Genomic DNA, 17,275 nt, shown 5'->3' on the forward strand with positions numbered 1-17,275 from the left:
CCAGTTGACAATTATAGTCACTTTTGGTCTGTCTTATGTGACTGGCGTAATGAAGAATACACTTGGTCAATTATATTTATCTCATATCTATTTTTGATCAAGAAGTTCAGTATCTTTTATATGCATTTGGCGTATGTTTTTTTCTTTTTTTAAAAAAAGGTTTTTTATGGGTTTAAATACTTATGTCAAATTTCCGACAAACCAAGCAACTATACAAGAAAATAGAGGATTGTTTAAAAAATTAGGATATGGACATGGAGCTATTGGACTTCCTTGTATTGATGGAGCAATAGACTGTATTCATATAAGATTATTTGGTAATAATTTTCAAGGATTAGGTGAAATGTACAGAAATAGAAAAGGATATTCTTCTTTAAATGTCCAGGTAAATTAACAAAAACAATGTTTATTAATGTTTAACAATGCTTATTTCACGTATATTACATATATATTTTATTTTTATCGTATTGTCTTTTTGTGCAAGGCTGTTGTAGGAATGCAGATGGAATTTTTGGATCTTGTTCCTGAATGGCCAGGAAGTCAACACGACAGTAGATTCAATTTTCCAAAATTCTAGACTTTTTATGCGGTATCAACAACAAAAATGTAAAAAAAAATTTTTTTAATGTAAAAAATTGTCTCACTAAAATAAATATGATTAGATTATCCATTTTTAAGTAAATTTATAGTTAATTATGGTTATTTTCTTCGTTAAACTTAACGTAATATGCCTTTTATGGATTTATTTTTCAAAAGATGAATAATTTCATTTAATGAATAAGTCATTATATGTCTATATTTGAAATGTAAGAAATAAAATCATAAAACATACTTGAATCATAATCATACCAGTTCTGACCTATTCAACCTTTTCTTGCATGACTGAACACGTTTCTAACTGCTAAATATATTTATACATACAATTCCGCGCGTTACGTTTAATACTTGTGAATAAAGTGTCATTGGACAGATTCTAGAGAATCCCGAATGTTTCCGATGTTGGAGAATTCGAGTTTAAACTTAAGATTGCCTTAACAAAGCCTGACGAAGCATAATGCTTAAGCATGAGCTTTGTTAAGGCAGTCTCAAGCTTAAACTCGAGTTTTCAAGATACATTTATGCATGTAAGGCATTTTTAAGCTAGTTTTGGACCCTAAGTCGATCTTGACGAAGACTATCTCAAGACAGATCTTAAGCAACGTCTATGGATTCCGCCCTAAGTTAGAAGAGATGGAATTTGGTCATCTCCACTCAGTCACGGACTACCGACTTATTACTATCTTACGATGCATTACTGACTCGCTTGCAACTAGCTTCTGACTTCTTATTTATGACTTATGGCTTATTGTAGCTTTAGCCGGACGATTTTACTTTACTTTTAATCACAAATGTACTCGTTTGATCAATAAATTTAAGTTTATTCTTTAAGTTTAATGATACTATTTAACTGTCACGTAATTGTACAATATTTGACATAAAAGAACGCTCGCGAAGCACATTATTATTTACATTTGTCTTTATTTTCACATTATTATTATGCAAGCAGACAATTTTTTATTCATGTATTACGTAAGAAATGAAGGCAGTATTTATTTCATTAACTTTTCATCATTTATGCAACACAATATGAAAAAAGGTGAAATGCCGATATTGTTCATAGCTTTTTCTTATTATTTAAGATAAGATATCTTAAGTACAGTCTTAAGATGTCGTAAACTAATCATAACAGAGCCGTATAAGCGTCTTAAAAGACATCATTTATGAATACTAGTCACGTACTAGGTACTCGCAAGTGAGGTGCGCGCGCCGGCCCTGAGCGCTACATGAATCCAAGTGCTTATTCGTTAATTTCAAGAAGCTCTCTTGCAAAAACTATTTGTCGGACGCAATTTTGCTAAAAGAAAAAGTTGTTTGTTTTAGCATAAAGTATCATGTCTTGTACTCCGAATCCGCGAATTTCGGATCACCTAGATAGCATTTGTATAATATGAATCATCTTACAAATCGATTAATAAATATCAAGACTAAGAACAGATGAAGAGTCGCATTTTTTTCATGCTATATGATCCTTTAATAATGTAAGAGAATATAAATAAATACGACGTGTGCGGCATGCCTGTGGGTGTACATCCAACTCAAATGCGATAATTGTAAATATTTGAAAGATAAATATTAGTACACAGCAAGTAATTGAAAGATAAATCCCATTATATTATTATATTTCTTACAATTTTAAATTGAATTAAAACAATAAAATAATACGTATGATGTGCAAGAAATTAGTATAAATGCTATTTAGAAAAATTGGAAAATATATCTGTTTTATCATTTTACCATATATGTTTAGAATGAAGATGAAGACAAAACATTTATAAAATGGCATGAAACATGTAACTAATTACAGTGTGGTAGTAGTGAGAATATATAGTACATGTAGCAGGAGCAAAAATAGTTGCAATAGTAATAAAACAGTCTAGTATTAATAAACATGATTTCGTTGTAAAATACTACGCACGATAATATGTGGTAAATGCAGATCAGTTTATCTATTGTTCCACCTCGCCTGCGAGACAATCGACAATTTAACAAATTTATGGCGCCACTGATAATAAAATCGTAATTCGTATTACTAACATGCCATCAGCTAAAAAACACGGCGATAGAGATGCTAACATACTTCGTAGCTAAAAGCTTGTAATATTAAATTGATCTGCACAATTCACGACGAGGCGCTATATTGCCTCTTAAAAATTACCTTTAGTTCTGTTTGTGAGATAATAATACCTATATTCTGCGAAATTCATGTACCAACTATGTAATGAGTGTAAACGTACTATATCACGAAAAATATGCTGAGCGATATTGTGTAATTATACTATTTAAAACTATAAGCATAATTGGACGTAGTTTTGTCAAACGAATTTTTGTTAGTATTATATGTATTTGATAGATATGTGTAGAAATTCTAAATATCTCTTATTTAATTATTATATATATTTTTTCTTCCCAATTCTTTTTCAACACATTCTAACATATTTTTAATTGAAGAATATTTTAAAAAATTAATTTCTACTTCTATATATACAATACATCCACGTCCAATTTATCAATTGTTATTATTGATACTAATAGATTTTTTATAGCGCATTATTATTCAACATACCTGAATTTAATTCCCTCACAAGCGTTGACATGGCATTAGTAACGCTGTCGGCAGCTACCAGTAAGTCGTTTCTTAAGGATCGGCCCAAACTATTATTGGCACTGCTGGAACCGCTCCCTGGTAAGCTGTTTGTCCTGAACGCAGACCTGACATCGAAAATCTCTATTTTCTTGGCGCGAAGCAATTTCCAAATAAAAGTTTTTTAAACAAAAATTGCAGCATGCAATTTTTATTGCCAAGCATTATTCAATTTGCTCGTAATTCTTATACATCCAATTTGCTATAGTTACTCGCGACCAAGACATAAGCATCTACAAAGTTTTAAATTAAAATTAACAACTCATCAATTATAACAATACACACATGCACGATTTCAGGAAGCTACAATATTTATTGGTATCTAAATATATATACCGTAATCTAACAAAAATATATCAATATGGCAAAATTGTGAACGCATCGCAAATGCTTCGTCTCCAATCTATTAAGGTAATTAAAGTATTTGCCGCGTTTGACTGGTACAATACTTGCAGGACGATAATATTTACATATCGCAACGCTTGTATAATAAATACGAAATAACAATATTTTAAAGGTGGATAATGTTTTTATACAAGCTTACAGCAGAAAAAAGGATCGAATAGGTAACTTATACACGTCAAACTTTACATCCAACGCATTAATACTTTTCTTAAAGGGTAGTTGCTTTTGTACTGTACATAAAAATGATACATTTAAGATGACTAATAATGATAGCAAATTAAAAGAGGATATTCATGTATAAGAAACTTACATCTTGAACCTAGTAAAACTTAAAAAAAATTATTCAAACAGAGTTAAAAGCGACATGACAATGGATATACAAATATATCTACTATATTTATAAGTCGATATAAATCTGACGATTTAACATTTTATGAGGTACTTTCACTTATTTCGCGCTAGTACCACATTGTTCTTAATACTAGCTTAATTAGAAATCGCTCATATCGCATGCAGGAGAATTTAGGACTTCTTTAGCTAATTGTGAAGTAATCGTATACTGTGCAATAATATTTCTATGTCAATTACTACAATAATATTGATAGGAGAAATTTTAAATTGATAGGATAATTTTTTAATGAACACATGATCGAGATACATATTCGGTCTAATAAGTGATAAACCTGCTTTTCAAGCGTTTTTCAAAGTTAATTTTTTACAATACAAATTGATTATTTAATCATATTTAACTAATTTGGAAGGATTAAATTCAATGCGACGTGTGGCACAAAATTACTATTTTCAAATGATATTATTTTGTGTGTGTGAAGCTGGCAATTATTTCGTGGAAACTTATTAATTATTGAGAGTTCTGAATGTATTTTCGATAGTTCTATATGTATAAAAATAAGAGTTCTGCCCTTTAAAACGGAAAAACCAAAAAAACAAACTGAGACGCCAGGTTCACGCAGCGTCTCACTTTGTCTTATGGGCCTTCTACAATAAGCCATTATTTAAGTTTTAAGTCTTAAATCATAATGGGCCTTCTACAATAAGCCATAAGTCATAAATCAGAAGTCAGAAGCTAGTTGCAAGCGAGTCAGTAATGCGTCATAAGATAGTAATAAGTCGGTAGTCCGTGACTGAGTGGAGATGGTCAAATTCCATCTCTTCTGACTTAGAGCTTATGATTACGTTATGATTGACCAATCAAAAAGCAATATGTGTCTGCCATTTCTTATGAGAAAACTGATTTCGTATAACCTAAAAACTGAATCGAGAATATTGAGATCGAAGTGATTTATAACATTTAAAATGGAATATGAATGTTTACAAAAAATTTGTAACATTGAACTCATCAAACTTGTCGAATTTAATTGTTGAATCTAATTGCTGAACTGTTATGATGCAACGATCTAATATACGACTTATTGTAGATGCAAATTCCTTAAGATTTATGACTTATAATTGTGACTTAACACTTATGTCATGTGAGTAATGACTTATGGTTTATTGTAGAAGGTCTATAAGAAATTTATCAATCACAATCAAATGTGAGAAGAATAATCGACTGTGAGTGGTCAATTTCTTATGACTTAATACTTAAAACTTAGGTAATGACTAGAGACCCTAAAAAGAATCGGTCTTCGTTCGGGTGGCGCCATTTTTCACGGGCATTGCGTCATCTTCTTTGTTCTCATAACTCTTTTTGACTTTTGTTACTCGCCTTTGGCGGCAGCTTTTTGATATTGAAATGTTTGTGATAAAGCTCCATATGTATTAAACAACTAATTTGAAGAGATAAGGGCAATGAGCCAATAATTCCGTTTAAACATTTTTTAAATTAATCTAATATATATTGCGAAGAATATCACGTAATTATGGCGTTTCGTCCCAACTTCCACTACTGGACTCATCAGTAGTCAATGTAGTGGAAGCCTACCTTAGACGCCTGTTTAAGTTATTAAATCGAGATTCTATATATACAGATATACGCGTATCAAAGCACTTGCGAGAATTTTTAGCGAATATCTATAGACCTCTGATGGCGGGTCGACGTAGTAATATTCTTCGCAATATTTATTTTAAACTAATATATGTAAATTCCCCTCCCACCCCCCCAAAATTGCGCGCCGAAATATCTTCGGTCTTGAAACGCATCTCTAATAATCTGAAATAACGTCCCTTTGATATACTTGTAATTTTAAACGCATTATTTTCGCTAGCGTAAATTAAAATTTTTGATATTGGCTAGTATCGTCCCACTCACTAAGTAAAAGAGAAAGAGATCGAACTCTGTGAAACGTAAATGGTCCTAGTCCATGACCCCTAATTGGGAGGGAGTCCGCTGAAAGGAATAGATTCTTATGGTTGGGCGCCATTTGCAATTAACCTTACCCGAACAGTCCGGCCTGATCCATTGCTTGCATTATACGGAGAGGTCACGAAGTAAGAGATCGTGGGAGAGGTTAAGAGTTCCAAAAAATTAAAAAAGGTGAAATGTTGAATATTTAATATTAAAATGAATATTATATTAATATATTATATTATGTTATTGAATATTTAATCGTTTAAATTATTTATATGCTTTAACTCTGCTAATTTCGTGCACAGTAGCTTTTAGTACGTACTAATCTAGCGTAGTGCAAGTTATCGAATTCACTATCAATTCTTATAAATCTTTACCTTTTTTAATTTTTTGGAATTCTTAGTCTTAACCTCTCCGTATAATACAAGCACGCTCTTACTTCGTGAATGCAAGCCAGGCCGGACTGTTCGGGTAAGGTTAATTGCAAATAGCGCCCAACCATAAGAATCCATTCCTTTCAGCGGACTCCCTCCCAATTAGGGGTCACGAATAAGGACCACTTTTTCAGCTTGTGTTCTATTAAGTTCGATCTCCTTCTCTCTTACTTCGTGGTCCCAGTCAAGAATTTGGGACGGGGCCATTATACCAAGATTGTATTATTCCATGAACATGTACCCTAACCTATTCTAATAGAATACGCTTACATGACAGATGACACACGTGTTGCTGTCAGCTTGTGTTGCTTACTGACTAGTAAGTTATAATTTATCACATAAAATTAAACGTAATAAATCGTTTATCAAGTAAAATTTTGAGAAAGGTAATGTACATATATCACGAATAAGCTGCGAATTAATAAACGCTTCATAGTTAAAAATAAGAGTAATACGAAAGTTAGAGATACCTATTTCATTAATAATGTAATTCTCTTGTAGGTTTTGATTTTATACATTTTGGAGATGCCACATATATGTTATGCAGCGAAATGTGTCAATAAATCCAGTGATGGATATATGTTATTCAGATTTCCCAAGGAAGATCAATATCGGAAAGTATGGATAGATGCTGTTTTTGGTGAGAATGCAAGATCCATAGATAATCTGAGATTGTGCGAAGTGAGTGTTCATTGTAAGAATACTATGCGGGATCCGAATAAAAATAGTTTAAAAAATGCTTCTCCATTTAATGCTTTCCTCATTTCAGGTACACTTTCAGCCATTAGATATACTGGTGGTAGGTTGCCGGAAAGAAGTAAAAAAAGGTGCAATCCCATCACATTTTTGTCATTGTCCCTCTGAAAATTTTTGTAAATCGCAAACAAGAAAGCGGAAGAAAGATGAAGTTAATGTGCATAATGTTAAAATAAGAAGAATGTCTGATAGTCATATTTGTCAAGCAGTTGATACATATGAGCGTTGTTGTATTTCAGTAAAAAACGTAGCTTGTCCTGTAACTAACCGTATCATGAAAAATGTTGCAAAATTATTCTTGCCTGCGATTTACAAATATTTTCTGAGGGACAATGACAAAAACGTGATGGAATCGCAGCTCTTTTTACTTCTTTCCGGCAACCTACCACCAATATATCTAATCGCCCAAAGTGTACCTGAAATGAGAAAAGCATTAAATGGAGAAGCACTTTTTAAACTATTTTTATTCGGATGCATAGCATTCTTACGATGAACACTCACTTCGCACAATCTCAGATTATTTATGGATCTTGCATTCTCGCCAAAAACAGCATCTATCCATGCTTTCCGATATTGATCTTCCTTGGGAAATCTGAATAACATATATTCATCACTGGATTTATTGAAACATTTCGCTGCACAACATATATGTGGCATCTCCAAAATGTATAAAATCAAAACCTACAAGAGAATTACATTATTAATGAAATAGGTATCTCTAACTTTCGTATTACTCTTATTTTTAACTATGAAGCGTTTATTAATTCGAAGCTTATTCGTGATATATGTACATTACCTTTCTTAAAATTTTACATAGATGTGATAAATTAACTTACTAGTCAGTAAGCAACACAAGCTGACAGCAACACATGTATCATCAGTCATGTACGCGTATTCTATTAGAATAGGTTATGGTACATGTTCATGGAACGCAGATGTGCGATTCATACCCCAGCCAATCAGAATCACCCATAGTCACGTGACGAGTTGGCGAGTCTCTCTTTTTAGGGTCTCTAGTAATGGCTTATTGTAGAAGACCTATTACGTTTTGACCACAAATTCTTATAGAATTTTAAAAAAACAAATAGTTCTACATGAGTTTCAGGAAGAATTCTGGCGATAAATACTGTTATTTTCAATTTTTAATGATATTTTCCCCCAAAAATTTATTTTTCAGTAGCAAAGATGAGACACTGACAATTTGCGACAGTTCTGAAAATTCTAATTTTTGTGTAATTTTAAATGAATTCTAACACCTTCCGGAGAGTTCCGATGATAAAAATTACTTGCGAATTTTTAAAATAATTTTTAAGATCCGTACATGGTCGTTAGGGAACGAGGTGGGCCGAATCACCAAGAGCTGCATCTGAAGTACCGCTCATCTTTGCAGGAATACAGCAGGGAGGTGAAGAGGACCAAGCTCAGAAGCTGGCAAAACTTCTTCATGTCGCACAGCAAAGCGGACGTCTGCGGCTTCGTTTACAAGCAACAGGCAGAGAAGCTCTGCATTGAGAGGGCGCTTGGCGCTCTCCAGCGTAGTGAAAGCTATACTAGGACATTAGAGCAAACAGCCAGCTCCTGGACGTATACGTCCCCGATGACAGGCTAGTGTGAGGACACGCCGCAACAGGTAGTTAAAAATAATTCGCGAATTGCCCCTGCGATAGTCAATGCCCCCTTTGTTATGGAACAAGAATTGGTCAGGGATGTTAGGACATTTAAGAATAACAAGGCACCGGGCTCTCACTTGGTGGAGGTCACAGTCCTTAAGGCGGCGGATAATTCCGGAACAGCTAGTCAGGCTGTTCAACAGGTGGCTTCAGTGGGGAATCTTCCCTTCAGTCTGGAAAGAGGGCTCTCTTCGGATCCTCTTGAAGGGCGAGAACAAGGACGAGAGAGACCCAAAATTTTATCTACCCATATGTCTCCTCTCGGTTATAGAGAAATTGTTCGAAAAGCTGTTAAAAGCTCGACTCGCACGTCATTGGCGGCTGAAAATGTTTCTGGTCAACAGTACGGTAAGTCGACGGAGGACGCTATCGTGGAGTTGAGACGGATGGTTAGTGAATCTGAAAGAAGACACGCTGTCGCTCTTCTTTTCGATATCTTGGGCGTCTTTGATAATGTTTGATCGCCCCTAGTTTTAAATTATCTTAAGGATAGGAACTGCTCCGGAAACGTTTTCGAGGTGCTTCAGAACTACTTCAGCGATAAAAAGGTGCAGATAGAATTCACCGGTAGGAAAGTTTCCAAGCAGGCCATGAGGGAATGCCCACAAGACTCTATCCTCGGTCCCATCTGCTGGAACATAATGTTTGATGGCTTGCCTAAACAGCTTGAAACTGTGGTCTTAGGCCAATTCGCGACCTACGCGGACGATTTGGTAATGATAGTTTCTGGCAACTCGAGGCGAGAAATCGAGACTAGAGGATAGGAAGTAGTAGATAGAATAGTTACGTGGTAGTAGATAGGATAGATATGCGAAGGTGATCTTTGAAAAGAAGACCGAAGCAATCGTCCTCCGTAACGACGAAATATGCTCCAATAGGACGCAGAGAAAGAGACCGACCGAATAGGAATCGTAAATCGAATAGGAAAAGAAGTGAAGTTCTTAAGTAGGCCGCACGATTAGAATAGGCAAAACATCAATTAATTTTAAAGACAGTTAGGTATCTGGGCATACATTTTGATAAAGGTTTGGGAGTGAAGTCCCATTGCTAATACTTCAAGGGTAGGATAGAATCGTTATTCTTGAGGTTAGGGTAAATTAGCAAAGTCGACGTGGGAACTTTGATTTCAGGCGCTGTCCACAATATATACGGATGTGTTCGCACCGACCGTAGCATACGCGAATTGGACGGACACTTTGTACGGCACGCAATGTTAGAACACTAGAGAATTTGCAACGAAAGACGCTAATTTTGGTGGTATAAGCGTACAGAATGACATTACGTGCAGTGGTCGCGAATAAAACCCCTGTTCAGATCTTTCACCAGGAAAGCAGGACACGATATGAGATTAGACGAGGTAAGGATATCTAGATAGGGAACATTGTTATCAAGACATTGGAGACAAAGATGCGGTGTCACACATCAAGGAGGATGGAAGGAGGGTTGTAGCAAGCCAAGTGGGAATCTTTGACCAAAGGCCGAACCACATTTGAATTCTTCGGGGGTATTGAAGCAAGGATTGGTACGCGGTGGATTCAACCGGACCGTTGTAATGCGTTGGAACGCGCAGGTGCTTACGGGGATATGGCGACTTTCGGGTGCGCCTGGCGTCGCTCAGACTCGCGGCTGATGGCGACTGTGGCGGCGAAGATGATACCGTGACGTACTTCATTCTCGAGTGCCCTACGAGGCGCAGAGGGTCGCTCTATGTGACATTATGAAACAGGTCGACTGGAGTTACCCTCGAGTGACACCCGTCTTGGTGTTGTCAGTAGAGGTCTTCTCCGTGTTAGCCGACTTCTGTAAGGAGTTCCTTTGACTAAAGAGACAAAATAGTAGTAATAAAGACGAGAAATTACGTTTCGATAATTGTGTAGTCTAGGATGCGATTCTAGGGATTGCGAAACATGCGGAAGTAGATAGTTCTGAGCCATTCACCTGTGCGTGTCGGAGCACGCAGGCATGGGAACGCAGCCTCGTAACCTTTGTGGAGAAACTGCGCGATTGAATGGTTAGGGCAATAGATCTTAGCTGCGTCGTTAGGTAGGTTCCTAACTTTGTTCCGCTGGAGACGGGTGTGGTCGCCTCCTCCTTCCCATCCTAGTATCCAAACAGGGTCAAGGCGACTGTCCGGGATCGCGACACGTATGAGCCATGGTTCCCGTGGACGTAAATGGATGCAAGGGCTTTCGCGCGGCTGGCCGCGGCCCAATACTAGAGTACGCATCGCCGCCACTCTGTGGCGTGTTCAGATTCCCACCCGAGTGCTCCCTGGGTGTCATGTCATCCTTGTTTAACATTTGGCAAACAATAAGGATAGAAGGATACCTGAGTGGCACTCGGGTGGGAATCTGAACATAGCCCTGGGTGTAAGACGGGCTATTGCACTGGTCACGACTAAACTGTTCATCCTGTACATACGTACCGCACAGGCACTGCTGGAATTTGTACATCACCCGTCTCGTGGCGGTTTTGCTGGATGGTGGAGAGTATTGTGGCGTATGCCCATAAAGGCAAAGAAGCACAGAGTTCTTATTTTTCGGAGAGGGAGCCTACACAATGATTGTTTCATCCGTACCCGGTTAATTAATCGAAAACAATTGATCGAAAAAAATTCGTCAAAAATTAATTGATTGAACAGGCAATTCATCCAAAGGGCAATTCATCGAAAGAAAATTGGTTGAAAAGATAATTAGTCGAAAGTATAATTTATCGAAAGGATAATTGATCGAATGGACAATTGATCGAATGAACAATTATATATATATATATATATATATATATATTATATATACCGGGTGTCCCAGACCACCCGTCCACCCCTTTTATCTCGAAAGCAGAGCATTTTAGAAAGAAACGTTTCAGACAAAAGTTGTTTGACTCGATGGGGGACATAAGATGGTGCCATCGATTTGACCTTGGATAGTCCTCTAAAGGTTACGTGAAGGTCACCTTTAATTTTTTAAATAGAATTATGTAATTTTTTTTAGATAGCGTGATTCCTCTAATTATTTTGCATATAAAAATATTAAAATCATAGAAAGTGACAATGCCTAATCGAGTCATTGTAACAGGATATTAATGTTAATTATAATTGTGTGAAATTATGTACCGCGTATGTAGTCCTCCTCGCGACGCTGATGGATTTTCAGCATTGACGCATACGTATTAACTACCGCGGTAATATCACTTTAGTTAAATTGACACTACAATCTAACAGATTTTGATGCTATAGCATCTTAATTAGATCTTAATAATATGTTGAAAGACATATATTACTATTTAATAATGAAATAATGATAATTTTAAATCTGTGAAAATCTGTGAAAATAATAAGACTGTGAAGAATATCACAAGTTGGCGTTTCGTCCCGGTTTCCATTACTGGACTCATCAGTAAGGCATTGTAATGGAAACCTACCTTAGACGCCTTGGGGAGATGTTAGAAAGAAGTATATAAACAATCACTCATATAATTCAGCACTTGCGAGAATCGGAATGAGTAACTATAGACCTCTGTTGGCTAGTCGATGTAGTGATATTCTTCACATTGTTGTTAATATTTAAATATGTAATAGCGCATTTTTCAGGCCGCGCGATATGAATATATATATTGAATGATGATATTCGTAGACTCGTAAGATTTAAAATCATAGAAAGTGACAATGCCTAATCGAGTCATTGTAACAGGATATTAATGTTAATTATAATTGTGTGAAATTATGTACCGTGTATGTAGTCCTCCTCTCGACGCTGATGGAGTCCAGTAATGGAAACCGGGACGAAACGCCAACTTGTGATATTCTTCACAGTCTTATTATTTTCACAGATTTAAAATTATCATTATTTCATTATTAAATAGTAATATATGTCTTTCAACATATTATTAAGATCTAATTAAGATGCTATAGCATCAAAATTTGTTAGATTGTAGTGTCAATTTAACTAAAGTGATATTACCGCGGTAGTTAATACGTATGCGTCAATGCTGAAAATCCATCAGCGTCGAGAGGAGGACTACATACACGGTACATAATTTCACACAATTATAATTAACATTAATATCCTGTTACAATGACTCGATTAGGCATTGTCACTTTCTATGATTTTAAATCTTACGAGTCTACGAATATCATCATTTAATAAAAGTATTAAGGTAGAGATACCAAAAAACCAATAATTTTCGAGATATTTTACACTTTATTATGGTACATTTTGACACAAAATGTTAAATAACTCGTAAACTGTTGACTTTTTGATTATCGTACCTTAATACTTTTGTGAACAGAATAATGAGATAAATCAAATGGTGTAAAGAAAACACATAGTTGCTTTAAAAAAAATATGTATGCAAAATGGATAATTTTTTAAATACGCAACTATGTGTTTTCTTTACACCATTTGATTTATCTCATTATTCTGTTCACAAAAGTATTAAGGTACGATAATCAAAAAGTCAACAGTTTACGAGTTATTTAACATTTTGTGTCAAAATGTACCAAAATAAAGTGTAAAATATCTCGAAAACTATTGGTTTTTTGGTATCTCTACCTTAATACTTTTATATGCAAAATAATTAGAGGAATCACGCTATTTAAAAAAAAATTACATAATTCCATTTAAAAAATTAAAGGTGACCTTCACGTAACCTTCAGAGGACTATCCAAGGTCAAATCGATGGCACCATCTTATGTCCCCCTTCGAGTCAAACAACTTTTGTTTGAAACGTTTCTTTCTAAAATGCTCTGCTTTCGAGATAAAAGGGGTGGTCTGGGACACCCGGTATATATTATATATTATATTATATTATATATATTTTTGAAGAGGTGAATTTGTTTGTAAATCAGTGAATTTGTTTGTAAAGCAATGAAATTATTTGTGAAACAGTTAATTTGTTTATAACATTTTGACTTTCTACATGAACTCCAACCCCTTCCCCTTTCAAGGGTACACGATTTTCATGATTGTACTGTGGCACATAAGTTTCGACTTTTACGCGAAACGAGAATTACCTCACACCACTAAATGGATTGGATTAGGTTATTTTTAACAGTAGTGGAGCCCTCCCGCAGGGGGAGCGGAACCTACTGCATCTACGCATACACTTTCCACGCTAAGTGAGATCTATCTCACACCAACAAATGGAACATTCCAAATTTGTTTGTAAAGTAGTGAATTTGTGTGTAAAGCGGTGAATTTGTTTGCAAAGCAGTGAATTTGTTTGTCCTTTCATTTAGTTATCATTTTGATCAGTGGTTCTTTCGATCAATTGTCTATTCGATCAATTATCCTTTCGACAAATTATACTTTCGACCAATTATCTTTTCGACCAATTTTCTTTCGATGAATTGTCTATTCGACAAATTGTCTTTTCGATGAATTGATTTTCTATCAATTGCTTTCGATCAATTGTTTTTCGATCAATTGACACCAAACCCTATGTTAGAGCACAGAATTGCACGCATTGAGTCCGGTCTCACTCTTTTAAATCGGTTTGAGCCCATGCTGGAGACTCTTAACTTTAAGATAATTGAGTTTGACGTGTTGGGGACATCGAGAGGGCGACTATCTGCGACAATGGATCGCCAGTCTTTCGATTATTTTATCGTCCCTGAGGATCGCTTTGCTGAGCTCGAGGTGGGAGTTCTTTCTGATCCTGCGATACCTGTCAATGGTTCTCGTCCCCTGCGGATGGTCTTGCGGCTAGTTTTCAATGCATAATCGACGAACAAAGAGATCATAAGCTCATGATGTTTGGTCTCCATAAGATACTCTCGAAAAACTGTACCGAGACAGCATCAAGAGTCGCGTCTTCTCTCGACGTGTCAGTGTCTCCATCCAGAGATAGTAAGAGTCTTCAGGATTCCTAGCACGCACCTCATTTCCACTTATTGTCAAGTTCACGACAATAGAAAAATACAATGAGTTAATTGCTCAAGCTCATCGGAGGGGATGAACTAGATGTATCTAACGTCTGCAGCTCCTGACCGGTTAGTAGCATCTCTCTTTTTGAGCTTCGACATCTAAGCGGCTCACTTGGTGATGCTCGTCGGTTGACTGCAAAGCATAGCTTAAGGCGAGTGTGAATGAGAAGGGGAACTACATATTTTTATACCAAGGATAATAGGTCCTCGTATCATTATACCTCTCCGGAATCTCCGGGAACAACATCTGATCCTTGGTCGCTTGGCCTTTTCGAGACCTTGAGACTAGAGTCTTATAGAGGCCTAGAAAAACAGAGACGCTACATTGCGTCGGTTGGGTTAGGTAACCACCGCCATTTTAATTCAATATAAGTGCTCTTGACCAATAAGCTGATGACAGTTGATGCAAAAGGTAGAAGATTAGATTAGGTTAGGTTAAGTCCGATATTAAATATTCACACAAATAAAAGAATACTTACACCATAATAATAGTTGTTCATTGCACTTCGACACTGTATTGTCTAAATTTTTCTCTATATATATTGTGACGTGACATTTTGTCAGTCACTCGGAAAAACGGCATAATGCGAGATCCTGGGTCCTTCAGGGTCAACGGGCGAGCGCACAAGCGAATGTGCGACATTATCATTTATTTTTATTTCCTTTTGCGATTATTGTATTACTTATTTTTATTCTCTTTTTTTGCGATTATTGTATTATTTTCTTTCTTTCTTCTTTTTGTCGCTATTTAGTTAAGTTTTAGTTAAAATTAAGACGATCCTGAGCTCGGATTTCACTATTAATCACGATCAAAGCCGGTGGCTATGTTGTGTCTCTGTGTTCGACCGCCTCACCTATCGCGAGAAGAAAGAAGACGTTACCTGCGGCGAGGGAGACATTGCTGTCATAGGAATTCGACTGGAGTCACGGAAAGAGCGGTACACGCAGGTCGTATTATTTCATATTTGTTACTATAATGCCGCCATTATTCTGTGGATTATCGCACGATTATTGCAGACGCCTCGGAGAGAGACGTCAGCTGGGAACGGATTTACAGGCAGGACCTCCGCCGAAGCACCGTAGCCCACAAAGACCATTGGAGGATCGTCGAGCGATCAGAAAGCATTTTCCGCCTTTTTGGAAAAGCGCGCCACAGTGCAGAAGGATCCGCGACACGCAAGGACCCGCGGGATTCGTCGCGGGGTCACGCGGTTGCAGCGAGCCAATTAGAGAAAGCAGAGGCCGATAAGAGAGGGCCTGACGACCTGCGTGAATCCGCGAGCACTTCCGATCGGCACTTGTGCAGTGACTGGCCCGGAATAAGGACGCAGGATCTCGCCGAAATTTGGAAAGCTTCGAGAATATTCGTCACCGACGAGGTTTGCTGTCGGCTCTCGTGAGGACCGAAGGAACGGCTGACGAGGAATATATTGGTGAGACGAGCGTTATTAATTGTATTGTAAAGCCACCGATCGCGTAATATTTTGCGAGCGTCTCGAGCGAATCGCGTGTGTGAGTTTCGCGGGTTTGATTCAACCGATGCCGTACCGGCAAAAACTAGCGCCATTGTTATTATCGATAAACGCAGACCGTTCGCTCGAATCAGGAAATTTATATGCTCAGAGTTATCGTTATTGCTCACCCGTGTCACTGCCAAGTCATATTGTTCGTATTAATTGTCGAGATTCCGGTTCGTAAGATTAAGGTAGAGCCGCGTGTCACCGATCAGCATTAGGCTGTCGGTTTGTTGGAAGTTCTTAGAGTCGACCATTTCTAAGTACCGCCGTCGACGACCTTGTCATTGTTCTCTCTGTAATAAAGTAAACTTGTCGTCGACGTGCGACCGCGCGGTTACGAAAACCATCGCCACTCATGTATCGACGAGGATCGAATAAATTGGAAACTCTTTGTTATTGTTAATATTAATTGCTGTCTGATTATATTTGTCTCTGCCTCTACCTCGTTCTCCGACATTGTTCCCCGCTTACCGCGAACCACCCCCTCTGCCAATTTCGTTGGCTGAGCTAGCTGAGCCCGTCCGTCGCGAATTTCGTTGCTCTGTAATTTCTTTGTCCGAGCGTAACATCTTAAAATTTAGTGCGAAGAGTGGCACGCTCTCTCGTGCCTGGTGCCCAACGAAATTAGTACGGCTCGAATATCGCAGCCCATTAAATTACAAGGAAGAACCGCACTTTTACTATTTACATTATTGTGTCCATCTTTTTGAGCTATCGCATAAATAGAGCAACGGATGAAGTGACAAAGTTGTGCCGTTTCTCACAAGTACGGTCACAATATATGTACATACGTTATAAAACTATATCTATTAGCATAAACGAAAAAAGTTAAATTTTAAACAAATATTTTTATATTGTTAATTTTTAATGTACAGCTTCGAAGAAAAATTTTTTCTTTTGAAATTATTTTATTACATATATGCGTTTTTCTTTTTTTAATTGTTGTTTTAAATTATTTCTTTTGACTCTTACAACGTCCTTTTAACTTTTTTCGTTTATGTTTATAATAAGAGTCCTTTAT

At 36.8% G+C, this 17,275-nt stretch overlaps 1 protein-coding gene across 1 annotated transcript in view; it reads right to left on the bottom strand.

Moving 5' to 3' along the window:
- The window catches only part of LOC108771981 (dystrobrevin beta), a gene marked incomplete at its 5' end in the record, with an annotated part of 129,826 nt that overhangs the window by 55,599 nt on the left and 56,952 nt on the right, over positions 1-17,275 (bottom strand). Inside the window, one exon of the mRNA XM_018537412.1 lies at positions 3,164-3,309. Within this exon, the coding sequence (XP_018392914.1) occupies positions 3,164-3,309 (146 nt within the window). The remainder of the gene's footprint in view (positions 1-3,163; positions 3,310-17,275) is intronic.

Source organism: Cyphomyrmex costatus, unplaced genomic scaffold (assembly GCF_001594065.2).
Source record: "Cyphomyrmex costatus isolate MS0001 unplaced genomic scaffold, Ccosl1.0 scaffold171, whole genome shotgun sequence".
Classification (NCBI taxonomy): domain Eukaryota; kingdom Metazoa; phylum Arthropoda; class Insecta; order Hymenoptera; family Formicidae; genus Cyphomyrmex; species Cyphomyrmex costatus.